The 17,605-nt window shown below is 34.5% G+C and overlaps 3 protein-coding genes across 4 annotated transcripts; 2 read left to right on the plus strand and 1 right to left on the minus strand.

The window, feature by feature from the left end:
- Positions 1-2,717: 2,717 nt before the first annotated feature.
- Positions 2,718-5,412, plus strand: LOC125846046 (probable disease resistance protein At4g27220). Its single transcript, XM_049525507.1, has 2 exons — positions 2,718-3,809; positions 3,991-5,412. The coding sequence occupies exons 1-2, from the start codon at positions 2,718-2,720 to the stop codon at positions 5,410-5,412; spliced, it is 2,514 nt and encodes an 837-aa protein (XP_049381464.1).
- A 1,426-nt stretch (positions 5,413-6,838) lies between these two features.
- Positions 6,839-13,528, minus strand: LOC125845167 (ribonucleases P/MRP protein subunit POP1). The gene is made up of 11 exons (XM_049524611.1): positions 13,422-13,528; positions 12,303-12,732; positions 11,950-12,046; positions 11,558-11,665; positions 11,250-11,474; positions 10,923-11,041; positions 10,381-10,842; positions 9,010-9,118; positions 8,325-8,926; positions 7,350-7,517; positions 6,839-7,271 (listed from the first exon to the last, which is right to left on the minus strand). The coding sequence occupies exons 1-11, from the start codon at positions 13,429-13,431 to the stop codon at positions 7,073-7,075; spliced, it is 2,529 nt and encodes an 842-aa protein (XP_049380568.1). The 5' UTR covers positions 13,432-13,528; the 3' UTR covers positions 6,839-7,072.
- A 180-nt stretch (positions 13,529-13,708) lies between these two features.
- Positions 13,709-16,226, plus strand: LOC125844487 (uncharacterized). Of its 2 annotated transcripts, none has more exons than XM_049523796.1 (5): positions 13,709-13,828; positions 14,952-15,092; positions 15,183-15,300; positions 15,381-15,581; positions 15,947-16,225. In XM_049523796.1, the coding sequence occupies exons 2-5, from the start codon at positions 15,085-15,087 to the stop codon at positions 16,139-16,141; spliced, it is 522 nt and encodes a 173-aa protein (XP_049379753.1). In that variant the 5' UTR covers positions 13,709-13,828; positions 14,952-15,084; the 3' UTR covers positions 16,142-16,225. The 2 variants fall into 2 exon arrangements, with proteins under 2 accessions (XP_049379753.1, XP_049379754.1); XM_049523797.1 differs by having other exon boundaries at positions 13,765-13,827; positions 15,007-15,092; positions 15,947-16,226.
- Positions 16,227-17,605: the final 1,379 nt, after the last annotated feature.

The raw sequence follows: 17,605 nt of genomic DNA on the forward strand, positions 1-17,605 counted from the left end.
GTGCTATGAACATGCCTCCTTGAGCTGAGGGTCGGATTTATTGGAAACAACTTCTCTATTCTATTAAGGTAGGAGGTAAGGTCTACGTATACTTTATCCTCCTAGACTCCATTTGTGAGATTACATTGGCTATGTTGTAGTTGTTGATTTGAGGCATGCTTTTTTTTCTTCTCATTTTTCTTGTACTAATGGTTAATAAGAATTTGTCTTGGAAATAAGTTATTAGAAGTATTTATTTCAAAAATAAATAAATAAATTTTTTAAAGTTTTGTACACTCCTGCAAGGGAATTATGCTAGGTTGATTAAACACTTCCTCCATTTCATATTAGTAGTATCATATTTTTCTTGATTTTTTTTGTTAAGTTACCCTGGACACTTTTTAATGTAACCAATACTGTCTATATTTAAAAATAATTAATATTAAGAGGAAAATTGAAAAAAGTACTAATTAATTATATCTTAATTTCGTAAATTAACCAATATTTTGAAACGAACATCTTCAATAATGTTGACAATTATTATAGAACATAGAGAGTACAAGTGTACCAATTGTAATGGACATCTGATTTTCAAATACTTTAGTACTCTTTCCGTCTCATATTAGTTGTCAAGGTTACTAATAATGTTTGTCTCAAAATACAATCAATTTATAAAATTAAGGTAGAATTAATTATTTTATTTTTCATTTTACCCTTAAAAATAAATATTCTTGAAATAAGATTAACTACTTTTGTTTTTAAATATGCGGAATGACTTGAGGGACCTTTTTTATTTGGCTCAGATTATAAATTAGATCCTTCTACTTACAACTTTGCTAACTGAACATTTAAACTTGATAAAACTCAACCTTTCAAACCTTAAACAAAAAAATAAACAAGTACAATGGTCTCTCAGATCAACGATACAAAAGGAGCTCTTAGTATTCTACCAAATGATTTAATTATTATACCTTTATCTTGGCACGATAAAAATTGCTTAGGCATTAGGCATTAATATTGACATGTACATAACACAAATAATTTCTCTATAAAATAAGAAATTTGGTTGAAGAAAATAGGGAAGACCCTAAAAGATCTACCAACAAGAATATTCTCAAAGTTTAATTTATATATATAAAAATAAAATAAAATAAAATAAGGATACCAATTATACAACACAATATGGAAGTGCAAAGAATGGGTAGTGGTCTACATGTTCAAAGGTTCATAAGATTTTTAGTTTAAAAATTATATATATATATGACATGTTATTTTATAATGTACCAAACTAATTAAACAATGTAATAATAATAATTTTATTAAGCATATTTGACTTGGTATTTTCCACTTGATTTTAGTGGTAAGCATTTTATCACAAACATTGTTTATAACTAACGTTATTTGCTTCATGATTTTCATTAATTCATTTTCATTCTCTTTTAAAGGAAAAAAAATAAAATCATTGATCTTGAACTCTTTGCTTAACAAATATTCCTTACATTTATTTTGTAGTATTTTTTTTTCTTTATGATTTGTGTTTGGCTAATTTTCAGAAAAATGATGGCACCTCAAGAAATAGCTGAATTCACATTTTGAATTAAAGAGATAATAAAAGTTTTTAAGGTATGGTGCTCTCTCTTTACTTTATTTTACCTTGCAACTTCTAATATTTACTACAAGATAGTCTAAATTTCATCTTTGTTGTGTTGCTGTCGTAAAGTTTTGTTATTGTTGTCGTAAAGTTTCGTTTTGTTATATTTATTTCTTGATTTTTTTCCTTGGTATGTTATGTTGTTATCATAAAGTTTTGTTTTGTTGTATTTATTTCTTGCTTTTTTTCCTTGGTATGCCGCTCTGTTTGAGTGGTAATTAATGTTGCACCTATTTGTATCTATTTAACGATCAGCCAACTGATTTTTTAGATTCCACTCGTTTTCTTTGGCTTGATAGATGAATTACTAACGGGATGTTGAAGCTATATAGCCCGAATACTTTCTTTTTTTCGTGTCTCACATGAAGTCCAATATCCATTTTGGGATTCAACTAATATGTAAATTCACATTAGGAAATTCCATTTGGGGGATAAACTATTTTCTATTAAAAACAATTCTATTCTCAAGACTTGAATCCTGAGACCTGATTTAACTAGACCAAAGTAAGTTATGCATATTAGTAATATAAAAAGGAGGATTTAGTCTAAAGATGATGTGGCAATAGGTTCGAGCCGTGGACTAATGCTTGTATTAAGGGTAGACCATCTACTTGACACCTTTTAAAGTGCGATCCTTCCATAAATCCTCTGTGAATGTGAAATACTTTACCCACCGAGATGTCTTTTTAATGCTTGATATAAGTAATTAAATATTGATTAGAACAAGTGATTTGGACTTTGGAGTAAGAAAATTGAAATATTTATAGAAATAACTTGTTGATGTGGAAGAAATCCACCAATAACTGTTATGTTTAAACTCTTTCCATATTTCTCTTAAACTCAACTTAGATCTCTTTGTAGTTCATAAAAATGTCCTTTCCTCATTTATGTAACTGGTAAAATTGTTGTCATGTGATCATACAATCATGAGTTCGAGCTGTGGAAATAGTCAAAATGCAAAGTACAATAAACCCTTGTAGTCCAACCCTTTTCTGTATCCCCATACATAACGGAAACTTAGGGCACCGAACTGCCTTTTTAATGTGATTGATCTTGTTTCTTGATTTTTACTAGGAGAAGAAAAAAAATGGAAGCAAGGGAGTCATTTTTTCCAACAAAGTTATTTGGTCAAGAAACAAAAAGAACATGTGAAAGAATTTGGAGATGTTTAAAGAAAGACAAAGTTATTACAAGTATTGGTATATATGGAGTTAAAGGTGTTGGAAAAACAACCTTAGCCAAACTCATCAATCACCTTGTTGAACAAAATACTAAATCCCAAGTTATTTGGATTAATGTTTCTCAACAATGTAACATCAAAGTGTTACAAAATGACATTGCTAAATCACTTGGATTTGATCTTATAGAGGAACATGATGAAGAAAAGAGGGCAATCGCGTTACACGAATCGTTCAAAGAGAAAAATGATTTTGTTTTAGTACTAGATGATGTGTTAGAGAATGTACCTTTGAAAATGTTAGGTAATCCTCTAAAAATTGAAGGTGGAAGGTTGATAGTAACAAGTTGTTTACTCGAAACATGTCGAAAAATGGGATGTCAGAGGGAATTCAGAGTAAAAACACTTGAAGCAGAGGAGTCCTGGAGTTTGTTCATAGAAAAACTCGGAAATGAGATGATTATTCCGCTAGAAGTTGAAGGAATCGCGAAGTTTATGGTGAATAATTGTACTAAAGGACTTCCATTTGGGATTGTTACATTAGCTACAAAGTTAAGAGAGTTGGAATTGAGTAATGTTGATGAATGGAGAAAGGCGTTCGAAGAATCATTTAAAGAGGAGAACAGTGATGTTATGAAGATGTTGTTATATAGTTTTAATTCATTGAAGGATGAAAAGTTACAACAATGTTTCTTGTACTGTTGTTTGTATCCAGAAGATGAGAAAATCTCGAAAGATCATTTGATAACTCGATTTGTTTTAGAGGGACTAATCGATGAACAAGAGAGTTGCGAGGCAGAATTTGAAGAGGGATATGAAATATTGAACAGATTGGAAGGTGTTTGTTTGTTGGAAAGTGGCGTAAATAGTGTGAAAATGCATAGTTTGATTAGAGATATGGCATTGAAGATCACTAATGAAAATCCTATGTTTATGGTTAAAGCTGGAGTTCAGCTTAATGATGCACCAAAACAGGATGAATGGATCGAAAATTTGGACAAGGTATTGTTACGTATACTATGTTGCTCGGACTCTTCAAAATGTTGTTGCACGCGTGTCAGGATCAGACACGTGCCTATTGACATGTTTGAAGAGTCTGAGCAACACAACTTGTTAGAACTTGATGAGATAGATTTTGGATTTTTTAAATAATTTTCGTCTAAAATTTTGTTTCGAATTACAGGTATCTCTAATGAGGAACAAGATAGCTGAAATACCAGAAGGAACATCAGCTAAGTGTCCTAGGCTAACAACATTGATGTTGCAGCAGAATTATCACTTATGGAAGATTCCAGATTCTTTCTTCGAGCACATGAAGTCGTTACGTGTTCTTGATTTAAGCCACACTTGCATTGAGAAGTTGCCTGATTCAGTATCTGAGTTGGAGAATCTCACCGCGCTCTTACTTGCATTTTGTTGGAACCTAAGGTCAATTCCAACTCTGGCAAAGCTCGAGTCATTGCAAGAGTTGGACTTGAGTGGCACTGGGATTCAGACTTTGCCTGAATCCCTTGAGGCTCTATTGAGCCTCAAATGCCTGAGTATGTATGCAATGCGTTGGCTTGAGAGGATACCAATAGGTATATTGCCCCAACTCTCAACTCTGCAACGTCTAGTGTTATCGCATCATATAGACGTTCAAGGTGAGGAACTAGAGGTGTTAAACGAGTTGGAAGAGTTTCAAGGTAGGTTCTCTACTATTCATGACTTCAACCGGTTCATCAGAGCTCAAGAAAATGAAGGATGCCTCGTGTTTTACAGAATTCTAGTAGGTGACTATGATGGTTTAGGACAAATGACACAAATTGAATTCAATCATGGAAGAATTTCGGATAAATTAGTCAAGTGTTATGGACTTGGAAAAGAAGATGAAGTACTATTGCTTCCACAAGACATTCAACACTTGAAAATTGAGAGTTGCAACAACTTTAGTACTTGTCTTTCCGACTTCTTGTCATGTCTATACGATTCAAAAGATTTAAAGTACTTCAAAGTTCGTTGGTGCAACAAACTAGAGTACCTTATGAAGGTAAAACAAGGACAAGAATCCGTCTTATTCCCCTCTCTCGAGCATCTTGATCTCTTTGAATTGCCTAGTTTCGTTGGTATTTTTGATGAAAGTGAAACAAGTTTGAGTCCTTCGATTCCTCTTGTTGGTACTTTTTCCCTCCTTAGAATGATACGTATCGAAAGATGTCACAACATCAAGAAGCTACTTCCAATTGATCTATGCTCAAACCTGAGACATCTCGAGAGGATATATGTCCTATCATGTAGTCAAATAGAAGAAATAATTGAAGATCAAGCAAATGATGGAATCGCCGTCTTTCCTAAAATGACAAGAATAACCTTATGGTCTTTGCCACAATTGAAAAGCATATGCAATGGAAAAATGAAGTGCAATTCAATCAAGAAAGTGTCAATAAAGGAATGTGTTAAGTTAAGGAATTTGCCTTTGTTTTTTTCACATGAAGAGGAACTCAAAATTCCTTCTACACTTAAAGAGATTACTATAAATTCAAGTGAAAAAGATTGGTGGGAATCTTTGGAATGGGATCATTCAACTACAAAAATTGAACTTCAACCTTTTCTTAACTATTTCTAAGGATTGTGCTCGGATTCTTCAAAAATGTTAGACGTGCGTATGTCTTATCCTCCAAAAGTAGTGTACTTTTCTGACGATTTGATTGGAATGGAGCATCATTCTTGAAAAGTTCAAGGAATGAGATAGATTTCTACTTTCAAGTTTAACTCTATTTTATTTTTGTAATATTTATTATAATATTGATGGTTTGTATTTGTACTTATATAAACTTACTAAATTTTCATATGATTGTGGCTGGTATGAAATTACAAATTATAATTTTTAAAAGGGTTTGATAGAAATATTTTGTTTATTTTTTATTTTTCAAGAAGAAAAAATGAAAAAAGAAGCCCAATTTATAGGGCTAAAATTCAAAATAACCAAACCGATTAATTTGATTTAGATTTTCATGTAAATTGTTAGCTTTGCTTGTTTTCATGATCCAATCATGAGTATCCTGAAAAAGAAATTAAATGTAACAGAGAAATTCAATTTTTCATTATTCTTGATGTGACATAAATATTTTATTTTCTTTGGTTGTCAAACAACATATAGAAAAGCCAATAACAAATGCATCAAGTGAAAATTATATATATCACTTCCTTCATTTGGTGACTCGAACTTTAAGGTTAGAGATATCATCTGAACAACCCCTATAGTCGTATCACTTCCTTAATGTTCTAGGTCAAAGACGATGCTTTCACATGCTCTTTGCACATTTTCATCGACTTTCATGCCATCAAGCTTCTTTCCATTCTCAAGTTTTATGCCATTCTCGTAACACTCCTTATATAACGGGTCTTGTTCATCTTGTGCAACAACAACAACAACGTTTGAAGCAACAAACATCGTCACCATGGCAATGAAAAACATAACAACGATGACGTTGTTCGATGCCATACTATTTTTGCTACGACAAAAAATAAGTGATTATATATATATATATGTATTGTTGTTGTTTGAATGTATAATGTGTTAATGTAATTGAATTGTTTCATAATTTATAGGTTAGATATTTTTTTTGAGGTTTGAATTAGTTTTAGGTGAATTTGAGGAGAGGAGATAATTATGCTTGTCCTTGATTATAGTATTTAGTCATAGATTAACTGAATCTATTTAGACCCTTCATGTTTTTGTTTTCTGTAAATGTTAAACCAAAAAAAAAAAAACTAACTTTTTAGGGTGTCCTACGTATATTATGTCACATAGGACACGTGTGTCTACCTGTTCAACTTTATACAAATTTAAGTGTCTACTTGTGCACACCCAAAATTGAAAAGCATAAATGTCAACTGAGGTCAAGTTAAATAACACGTTAATGATAAGTATAACATAATTGGTGACCTCGTAAAAATGGTAACTAACCTACTATCACGCGTTAAACTGTATATTTTCAGGAAAAAAATGTAAGAGAAGAATGAAAAAAAACATAATATAAGCTGTCTGATTAACAACTTTCCTTTATAGAGTAAGAAAATCTACAGAAAAACAATCTCCATGATGCAAACCAAATACAATTTAGCAAAGTCTCCCATCAGAATTTCAACTAAAACTAATTGCTCTTGGATGAACTAATGAAAAGAAATACATACCAAACATGAGATTGGAATTTCTCTGTCTTTTTTCGGGAAGAGTTTTCTGCATAAATACTGTAAATAACCATCGCGAACCTCTTGTCTAATCACATGTATTCAACATCATCTTCCCATTGTTCGAGAACGATAGAAGCAAGTGCAAGTCTATATGCTGTGGACCTTAAGTTTCTAACCAGGACATAGATCTCCTTCCTTCTTTTCCTAACACCTACAGCTTTCCACTGTTCCTCTCTCAGATGAGCAAGACAGACAGCCTCGCAAAGAGCCACCGCTACTGGCTTCTTACTGCACAATAAAGAACTCAGTACAAGTGATTATTGCTACGATGAAAATACATCCAGAATTAACGTTTAGTTTACTAACCTTCCTCGAACAAATCCTGTTGTAATAAAGCCAATTGGTAATCGATAAGATTCTTTGGCAGCAGGATCTTCAGGTACTTGAAATTCCCATTTACCAGTTGCTTGCTGAGAGAAGCATGATCTCACAAAGGACTCGGGTACTTGAAGTTCTCCTTTGGAAATCTCTGATCTGCGTAATTCAAAAACAGGTTCATTTGATAATAAGAAGCACCTCTAAGCTCTCCCTTTACTTCTATTTAAAATTAGTTTCGGCAAGCATCAGTAAGATTAGTCCTGTTAAACATCAAAATGCAAACCTACTAATAATTGAACAGAGTTTTCAAGAATGGCTATTGGGTTTCCCGACTTTAGTTGAATGGCAAAGCACAGGCCAAAATAACAAGAACAGATCGTATACAATCTACTAAGCATGTGTAACTACTATATGTATATAAATACTAACTAGTAACTACTAGCTAGTGAAGGTGATATAACTTTGTCCGTCCCTAGGTAAATGATTCCTCGCAAACATCTTATTCGAGAAAAATAAAAATGACTCAATCCTCATAAACCTACAAATTAAGCTTACAAAAGAACCGTGATTCTGCCCCATCAGAACTTCCAATGTCAAGTGTCCTCTTGCTTAGAATTGGTGAATTATCATAGAACAGAGCTAATGCATCTACTGATCGGCCAAATACTTGAGCCTCATACATGAATGTATTTCTAAATGATGTTCTCCCAATTCTGCCACCTCATAGGCTCTATCCAGATGTTGTTATGGAAGTCGTATTTTTTGGCAGATTACATGTCCTAAGTGATCTGCCAAAGATATTTGTTATCAAAGCATCATCATCTAGCAGTAGGATTAGTCATGCATATTGTAATGAAGAGGCAATTGTGTTGCAGATAAAATTCTTAAAATGAACAAATAAATATAATTAAATGGGATAAGGCAAGCAAATAACTGAATACAAAAATGGATAATAATAGTCACCTGGTTGTGAACAACATTACATCATCAATTTGAGGTGCACAAACAACTGCTCCTTCTTCTAAAGAACCTTCTCTGTGGGCGTGCAGAATAACTCTGACCAAACACAGCTTTTGGTCCTGATTTATCTGGTAAATGCCCTTAACTGTATCCTCATTGAATATTCTTTCGTCCTTCATAAATTTGGATATGCACTTTGTCCTGTGAAGCGCTTTGGGAAATAAAAGTAGATGACTACCACTGATCTCATCCAAAAACTGAGTCAGAACATAAGACGTCCTTGCCACGAATCCCTCGAATGGAGCATTGCAACTGCTCTCTGAGTCAGTTATGCATCTTCTCGAGTATGGAGTACTCATTTCCAAGTTCTTTATCATATCGTTTGGAGAAAGCTGTTCATGTTGCATCCGATCATGACCTGCCCCACTGAGTCCTTCTAGAGCAAGGCGGACACTGTCCCATGGAGATGAAACAGGAACTTTCCAAGTCCTTGTGTGAGGAGAACGGAGCTCAGACTTTTCATCATAAGCAGCTTCCTCCAAGGCCATGAAACAAGAGTGTGCGTTGCAATCAGGGAATTCCCTTGGAAAGCATGGCAACCCAAGCTGCAAAGAGGAAACACATATATTAGGATCTAAAATTGATGTCAAATTCAAATTCAGAACGAAAGCAGAACATGCATACTAACATCACAAGCAATCCAATGCTTCTCCCTCAAACCAATCGCTTGAGCACCATTGGTCACAAGAGAGATCCAGAAGACCTTGATCCAACACAGCGGAAGAATAATAGACCATCTGAAGGGAGATTTAAAAGAACAATGAGGTATTCTCTATATAAGAACATGATTTTCCTATCAAAGCATGATGTTTAATTGCCTCATTTCTTATGTAATTGAATTGAGGAAGACTCAAAGGTGAGTACTATGAAGGCTGATTCTCCCAAGTGGTTAGACCAGCAAAAGAGATGTGATGAGATTGTTGTAGAAGACCAAAAAATAGTTTTTCAAGAAAGAAAACGTAACCTTAACAGAAGTGCACGATCAAAATAAATTGAAGGAAAAATATGAACATATATACTTGATAGTGAAATTTAGTTTTTATGCTATTGGTATTGAAAAGTTTGAGAGAAAAATGAGTAACATGTTACACAAATATAAAGTTCTAGCACAATCATAAATCATGATTTCCCAAGAATTGCAAATATACCATCTTCCAAAAGTTAATTTGATATTTCATATTTGAAGTGACATCTTATGCCCTTTTCAATTCCTATAATTATTATTTTAACATATTTATTACAAACTCTATTATAAAAACTACTTATTTTTATTCTCCTTAATCTCCATGAAAAATCAACCTAGACAAACAACTGGGATAGGAGGCACACACAAAGACACATACGCATATGCATTTTATGTTACTCATTTCTTATTCTCTATAAAATTGTTTTCACTTATTTCTTATTTCTATTAGTAGAAATATAAGAGATGCCTTTTGCTTTGTCTTTGAAACCGGATCGAGAATGTATTGGTAAGGATCTCTCCCCTGACATTTGAGGGCTGACAGTTGCTTGTCTAGCTAAGCTCCTACTGAGCTTTCTGGTAGGCAATTAGCAAAGAAGTAAAACACTGTTACTATTGACTATTAACCTTACGTGATACACCGGTAGAAAGCCAGAAACTAGCACAAACCAATAGGACAATTACCTACACTATCAACTATAGAAAGTGCAGTTACCATCTTTTCTTTTGTAATTAGATGGTGGTGTCGTTAAGGTGGATGCGTATAGATATGTATCCTCCTCAAAAGTTAAGCCTATAAACTAAACCAGAAAAAGATGTGAAAGCAGAACAATACGTTGTATGAAAATAATGACATCAACCTAGCCACAAGTTGAAGGTTGAAGACATCAAAACTCGAGAACAGGTGTTTATGGCATGAGAGTTCAGTTTCAGCACATGTAATATGTATTCTAGTCAAGTGAGTATATTGAGCAACCATGTGTAAATATAAATCAGACTTATGTTCATTTCCAAAGCCTATGCATGGAGATTCACCTCATAATAGAAGTTTTCTCGTTCTCACTTTTCAGAAGCAGTATAGGGCAGACTCTAGAAAACCGTGTCTCAACAGAAGGTTGTTGTCTGCGTGAGTTCACATCACCAACGCGAAACAACTCCATATGCTGATGGTGTTTCTCCATGCACAGGATGTTTTCTTCTATTGGAGGGTCAATGCCTTCTTTAGTATCCCAGAGATCTATACACTCAGATAAGCCAGGACTTCCTTCACATTCTAAGGACGAGCAAGAGAGTAACTTCATGTCTCTTTTTGGAATTCCCTTCTCATCTTTCTTGTAAGATAGTATATTTTGACCCTTTGCTTCCAAAGGATCAGTAGTATCTTTATTCAAAAATCGAGGATCATTGACAAAGAGAGAAAAGATAGCTGAAGAAAGGATTTGGTCGTCATTCTCAATGAAGGATGCATACTTCACCGGGGAAGAATTTACTGAAGAACTGCACAGAAAACAACGACGTTCAGTGATCATGTTCATAAATCAGTTAAAATAGAAAGGTTGTCCCTTCAAAAAAATCACCAGGTTGCAGGATGTAAAAGCTTTTGAAGAAGCTCAGATGCCCTTGATCCAATCACTTCCAACTTCCCGAGATGATCCTCAAGGGAAATGCAACTAACTCTGGAGCCAGCAGCATCTACCTGAATACCAAGAAGCATTATTTCTGATCTACAGCAACAGGAACAGGCAAGTAAATCACATCTTCAGTAAACTGTATGCATTTATAATCAAAAAGGAATGCGTATTCAGCCATCACCATTTTATTATACCATCTGAGACCGAAGAGAGTAACAATGAGACCACTATATATAGCATTAGAAATGGACACCACATGATTCTTTACTCAACCTGCCTTTCACAAGCATTTTGCAAAGCATTATATCCTTCACTGAAAGCAGCAGCATGTATCCAAACCCATAGCCGTCTTAAAGAAGCACATCCATCAATCTTCTGTTGTTCACCACATATATTGGCATGATCGACCTTTGTATCAGTTTTCCTACACTGCTGCGGTTGCCACATATAGGTTACAGGAGCAATTGTCTTAGAAAAAGTGGCTCCTACATGATGGAGCTGCCAGAAGAAACACAAGTATCAAGCAAGCAAATTTTGGAGGGCATATCACTTTAATCAAAATACCAAGATGGACCACCCACCTCAGCACTACCATAGATAGCACCAGAGAGTACGTCATTACGAGCATCCTCACAATGTGAGTATGGAGAAGGCACAAGCACAGTATTTAGGATTGACATCAACAAATCCTGAAAGCAAATGTGAATGACCATGTTATATAAGCTCAATCTCTAGCTAGCAGACGTCAACTTTATCCTTGCTAATCCTTTTTTCTGGGCCCATAATTGCAAGTTATGGGCCAACATAAGATAAAAAATACATACAATTGCTTATTTAATTTTCTTTATAAGACAAATATTTATTTAATTATGTCATCACTTTCTAAGTAATCCAGGCACCAAAAGGAAATAATTTAAAGAGAAGAACAATTATCAAGTAAGATTTTGGCAGGAAAGAGTGAGTAAATGCCTGCCTGTGGACCCTCCAACTGGACAGCACTGCAGTAACTTGCGTCATGTACAAGTACTCCTCCTTGTAGTTTCTTCAGAAGAGCTCTCGAGCCCCTCCCCCTGCATCATATATTCATGATCAATGAAATATAAACAGGCAAAGGACCTTCTTTCCCACAACAGAGAGAATACAACAAGGCAAAAATCGCAATTTGAACAATGAACAAATGTGTTTCTTTTTAATTAGTAAAACAACAGTCTTTTTCTTGTTTAAGCACAAGATAACAAATGTTTCCTTTCAATGCACTAGGATAAAGTTAAAAAATTTGTAGCTGCACTTCAGATATATTGGCAAAGAGCAGAAAGTTATTATTACCTGCCTTGCACACCAAGGGGTAGGTAGAATCCCCAAAGTTTTGTCATTGTGAAACGCTTAGCATACCACAAGTGGGTTCTGAGTCTCTTAGTCCCATCTCCTGAAGTTGAGAAGCCGTTCAGAGAATTCTTTTTAAGCTCAACTCTCCTACGAACATGGCGTGGAAGCGCCTTTTTATCGTTCTTCAGATTGTCTGATTTATTGAGATTCTCCTCTCCTAGTTTCTGCTTCTTTCTAACTCTACTTTTTGCCACTCTATTGTCATGCCCAGTTGTTCGCCTTCTCTTGCTTCTTTTAGATCTAAAGTCATTACTTAAACGCTCTTTTACAATTGAGTGGAGAGATTCAAGTTCAGAAGCTCGAGACTCAGCAAATTTGTTCACATTAAGGGTTCGAGGCAGACCTGCTACTGTTCGAAGTTTACCTTTATCTGGACAAAAACCAACGTCAACTCTGTCAAATATAGGTAGATTCAATTCACTAGTCACACATGTATTCAATAGTAGAATTAGAAAAAGAATAAAAAGAACAAAAAGAAAGGAAGGCAAGTAGAAAACATTCTAAAACTCTCATTTATTTAACATCCTAAATTACTATTTTCAACATACCCTGATGCCCAAAAAATCTCATGTTTCTCATATGCCTTCATATGATAGGTGTTAATAATGCTTTCATAAGCCTAATGGACCCAAAAAATCTCACCTTTTTAAGCCAATACCCGGATATTGGTAGATTCACTTACAAATTTCACTTTCACTCCCAAAAGTTCAAATTTTGTCCAAGTAAAACGCATGTCCAAACAAAATCACAACTTTAAAAGCTCGAACTCAAAATCACAACTTCTTGATAGCTCACTTGCAAACATAATGACACTGGCACTCAGACTCCTCCATTACAATTATGCAGCCATTCATGGGTAATTTCACATAAAATTCAGCAACTTTTGGTCCAAAACAACAACAACAACAACAACTAGCTTCTTCTCTAAACATAGAAAATAAAGTTTATCTTTTTACAAGTGATTAAATATTGGGTCACCAAAATCAAGAATCAACAAGGAAAACTCTATTTCATGTTTTTTCTTAAGAATGCTTTGTGGGTTACAGAAAAAAATCTAACCTTTATTCATTCTGCTGCCCCAATTTGAGCTTCTCTTTCTGCGCTGACCCCTTAAACCCTTAAACCCCTTTTGAATTGCACCACGTCTATGTAATGTAATAACAAATGTTTTTACCCTTTTATCCCTTAAATAAACTTTTCAAAACAAGGGCAATTTGGTAAATTAACTTTCAAAAGTCGGACTTTAATACAAATATCAAATCGGATAAGAAATATAAAAATAAACTGAAACAGAGGGAGTGTATGTTTTCTCATAATGTGCCTGAATGCGAGATGTTTAAGGCTTCGTTTATTTGATTCCAATAATACCCTCACTAAAAAGCAAAGCCCTAATAACTACTTTTTTGGTCCTCCATTATTTGTTTCCCTTGTTTCCTCCATCTCTGCAATTTCAGTGGTAAAGAAAGGTAACTAACTTCTTTCTCCATTAAATTAAGCTTTAGAATCTCTAGGACGAGCGATTCTTCTTCTTTTTGAATGAATTGTTTGCATAAAAATTATGTCTTTATGGATATTTTTCAGTTTTCTGAATTCTTGTTTGCTGGTTTACTTGGTTTCCCTTTGCTGCTGCTGCTTATTTTCATGGATTTTAACTTGTACTTTTTTTAATAACTGTGGTGTTTTGGCTAACTTGTATGCACCTCGACTAATTCCACACGATACCAAAGTATTTTATCCACCAAGGCTAGGAAACATAGGAAGTAATGTCTCTAATGGAATTTGTACTTGAGAGCTTGTGGTTCGAAACTCACATTGACCACTAGGTTACGCGCTTGAGTGCAAGTTGTACTTTGAGATAGAAGGTGGGCGTGTTTGAGCTATAAGGGAATTTCATTCAATTTTTGACTGCTTAATTCACCCGAAACTAGACTTGAACATCTTCCAATGTTTCTTTGCCCCTTTGTATCGAAGGGAGCAAGTTTTTTGAGTATCTTCTCTATACATGAAAAAAAAATAATGATAATTACACATGTAGGATGAGTTATGTGTTGTTTATTGTGTTTCGGTTATTGCACTATTTTACTGTTCTTTGTTCTGAATGCTTTGTACTGCTTTTCCTATTAGTTATCATGTTTTCTTCACTATCGCTTTTCCCTTTTCATAACTACTTTGATTTGCTGCACTTGAGTTGTCGGTACTTCAAAAACAACTTCTCTACCTCCACAAGGTAGGGGTAAGGTTTGCGTACATCTATCCTCTTTGGACCCCACTTGTGGGATTACACTGGATATGTTGTTGTTGTTCTGTGGGTTATGGGATCCTTTATATAGGAATTCTAAGATATTACACATGATCTCTGTGTTATCTCGTTAAAAGTTTGATGCTTTTTCCATGTATATATAGGAGAAACATGGAAGACTGTGATCTTTTTTTTCAACTACTCTGGTTTAATCAGTAAATCGTCTTGTGAAGCCCTAACCACTAAGTTCTGAAGCTTTCTTAGCCTACAACTGATTAGACTTGGTTTAAATGCTGACTAACGATTATGTACTAAGTAAGAGAAAGCCTTAATAAAACACTTTCTTGTAGGACAAGATAAAAGGAAAAACAAGGCTCACGCTTGTTTTTTTTCCTTCCAAATTACAGATACATCCCTCTGCAAGCAACTCCTTGTGAGTGATTGAAGAATAATAGTTTGAACACGGTGTCCTGGCTTCTGGTGATGAAGATGTATGAGCTCTTTATGCCTTTGTTCCTGATTGATGCCCATTGCTTCATTGAGCTACTAAGTACATGGTCTTTGTTATTTATTTTTTGCAGCCTCAAAGCAGATGCAGGTGCTCTCACAAATTTTGAGGTGCTTGATTTTCTACGCTCCAGAGGTGCAGGAAGAGATCCTACGCGGGTCATAGTCCCCATTGCACCATCAGAGTTCAAGGTTGGAAGTTACATTATTGAACTTGTTGTTTGAGAGTATTTTGTTGTGCTCGGCAGTATCTAATGTTTCTGATCTTCTAGGTGTATGATTATTTAGAGCAAACTGCTGCTTGCAATCAGACAAGACAAGTGATTGGTGAACTCATGGGAAAATGTAAAAGTATCAAACTGGAAAAATGTAAATGTAACATACTGGAAAAATGTAAATGTATCAAACTTAAGCATGTTGAGACGGTTAACATCATCAATATCAGGCCATCTTCACTCGTTGAACTTTATCCGGTAATTTCGAAAGATGATGTTCTTGGTATATTGACTATTTAAATTTGCAGCATCATAACTTGTTAGATGTCTATGAAGTGTGGTTTTATTGTTGCACAACATGGGATCTTAATACTTGTAAGCAATGGACAATATGGAGAAATGACCTTTCCTCAATGGATAGGAAATAGAAGATATGGTTTATTTACTTCCTTGGTTCACTCATCTAAATAACAAAGTCGTGTTTTAGTCATTAACAATGGTAAGCAGTGTGACCAGGTGATTGTTGGGTATGTTAAACTGCAGAGGCGGAACTATCATTAACATGTTATGTTTATTTTGCTTGAGTTTCTGACATATACTTGTTTCTTCTTGACGTATATCAGATATTAAGGGAATATGATGCCCATCTTGGGGAAGCTGCAGAAACAATGGAAGAGCTTGTGGAAAATGTGGTGCAGCTGTTGCCGCCTTCTCCAACTCAAATGCAGTCTGAAGAAGGAACTGCGCCTACAGACGAAAAAGAAGCTCCTGATGGAGAAAAGATAGAGGCTGAGCCTGAAGTAGACACCAGTGTGTGAATTCTTGAACAGAAACGGTTTAGAATGCTTATTTCTTTCATTTGCGCGAGCACTCAGTTATCAATCTTGATATTGGCTTGAGGAAAAAGGACTTAATCCTACTTATATTCATTCCTTGTCTCAGGATTTATGAAGATCTTAGTCTAGATCCGATGCTTCACTCTAGGTAAATTTTTGTTTTCTTTTTGAAAGTTAAATATCATTTTGGAGTGACAATTATTGACTCACTTTAATCATTACTAATATAGAGTCATAAAGGTTGGAAACACCAAAGGAAAAATAGAACAATAAAAAAATATATGGTAAGAAAATACAAATAAAACTTGATGAAGTGTGGTAAGATGCTAAACAAATACTATCAGAAGAAGGTATAAATAACTCAAAACTATGAATTATAAAGCATGCTAAACGGCTAAACAATATCATATCATATTGGAGGCCTAAGTATGGAAAAAATCATATTGGGAACATCATTCCCAAATGAATGTTGTAATATATTATTCGAATTTAGTTGGAGTTTCAATGTGAACTCCAAACCTAAAAAGAAATAGCAGAAGACTGGAAGTACCAATCTTGTAAAAACACATATTATTAGGACCCTCGTGGTCAGTTCTAGATACTTTAAAACTAGTTAACCTATCTCACGCTAGCTCACTCACACGTACTAGATGAAATATTTGATCAAATCTCTACACCTATGTATTATTATAATCTTCGAGATTCTATTTCTATAAATATGGTTTTAAAATTATATTATATTACTAAAAGAACGATAGTTGTTATAAAAGAGATAATTTTACAATAAACGTACTGTTTTAAGACAAGAATATTGTTATAATGAAGTTTGAATGTATATCATAGGTAAATGACTAAAAGAATATCTTTAATTTATTGAAAGTTAAACATGCTCATATAATTTACCAATGATTCGTGGAATTTAAAGGACTAAAATGGTGGCGGGTCTGAAATTAAACCACCAACTGTTGGACGGGATAAAACCAAGAGCTCTCTGTTTGGGGGTTGCTTTTTTAAGGGCTCAGTTAGGATTCCAGGTGTTGTGTCGGATAACACTGTTTTGTTACGAGACATTTACATACGACTATGCGCTGGAGAACCATTGGAAATTTGCCTGCCACTCAGGTAGAAACAGATGGTTATATTTTGGATAATGGAGTGCGTTTGGATGATAAGTTCGATGGTCGATTTAGAAGCCACTTATCCTACTATAGTCTCCATGTTGTGCAGAGATTCTCCAAAAATCCATGCTGCTGAACATACATACATAAAAAAATTGTTCTCATACTAAATGTGATGATGAATATCACTCACAGCTATATATGTAGTTAGTCCAGTTTTCACAGAGTTGTATGAGATATCGCCTAAAAATGGAAAATACTCTCTTCTTATTCAAAAATGGAAGTTTTCAAGGGTGAAAGTGAATTTCTAAACAAGTTGCTGGATCTC

This window comes from Solanum stenotomum, chromosome 11, assembly GCF_019186545.1.
Source record: "Solanum stenotomum isolate F172 chromosome 11, ASM1918654v1, whole genome shotgun sequence".
NCBI lineage: Eukaryota > Viridiplantae > Streptophyta > Magnoliopsida > Solanales > Solanaceae > Solanum > Solanum stenotomum.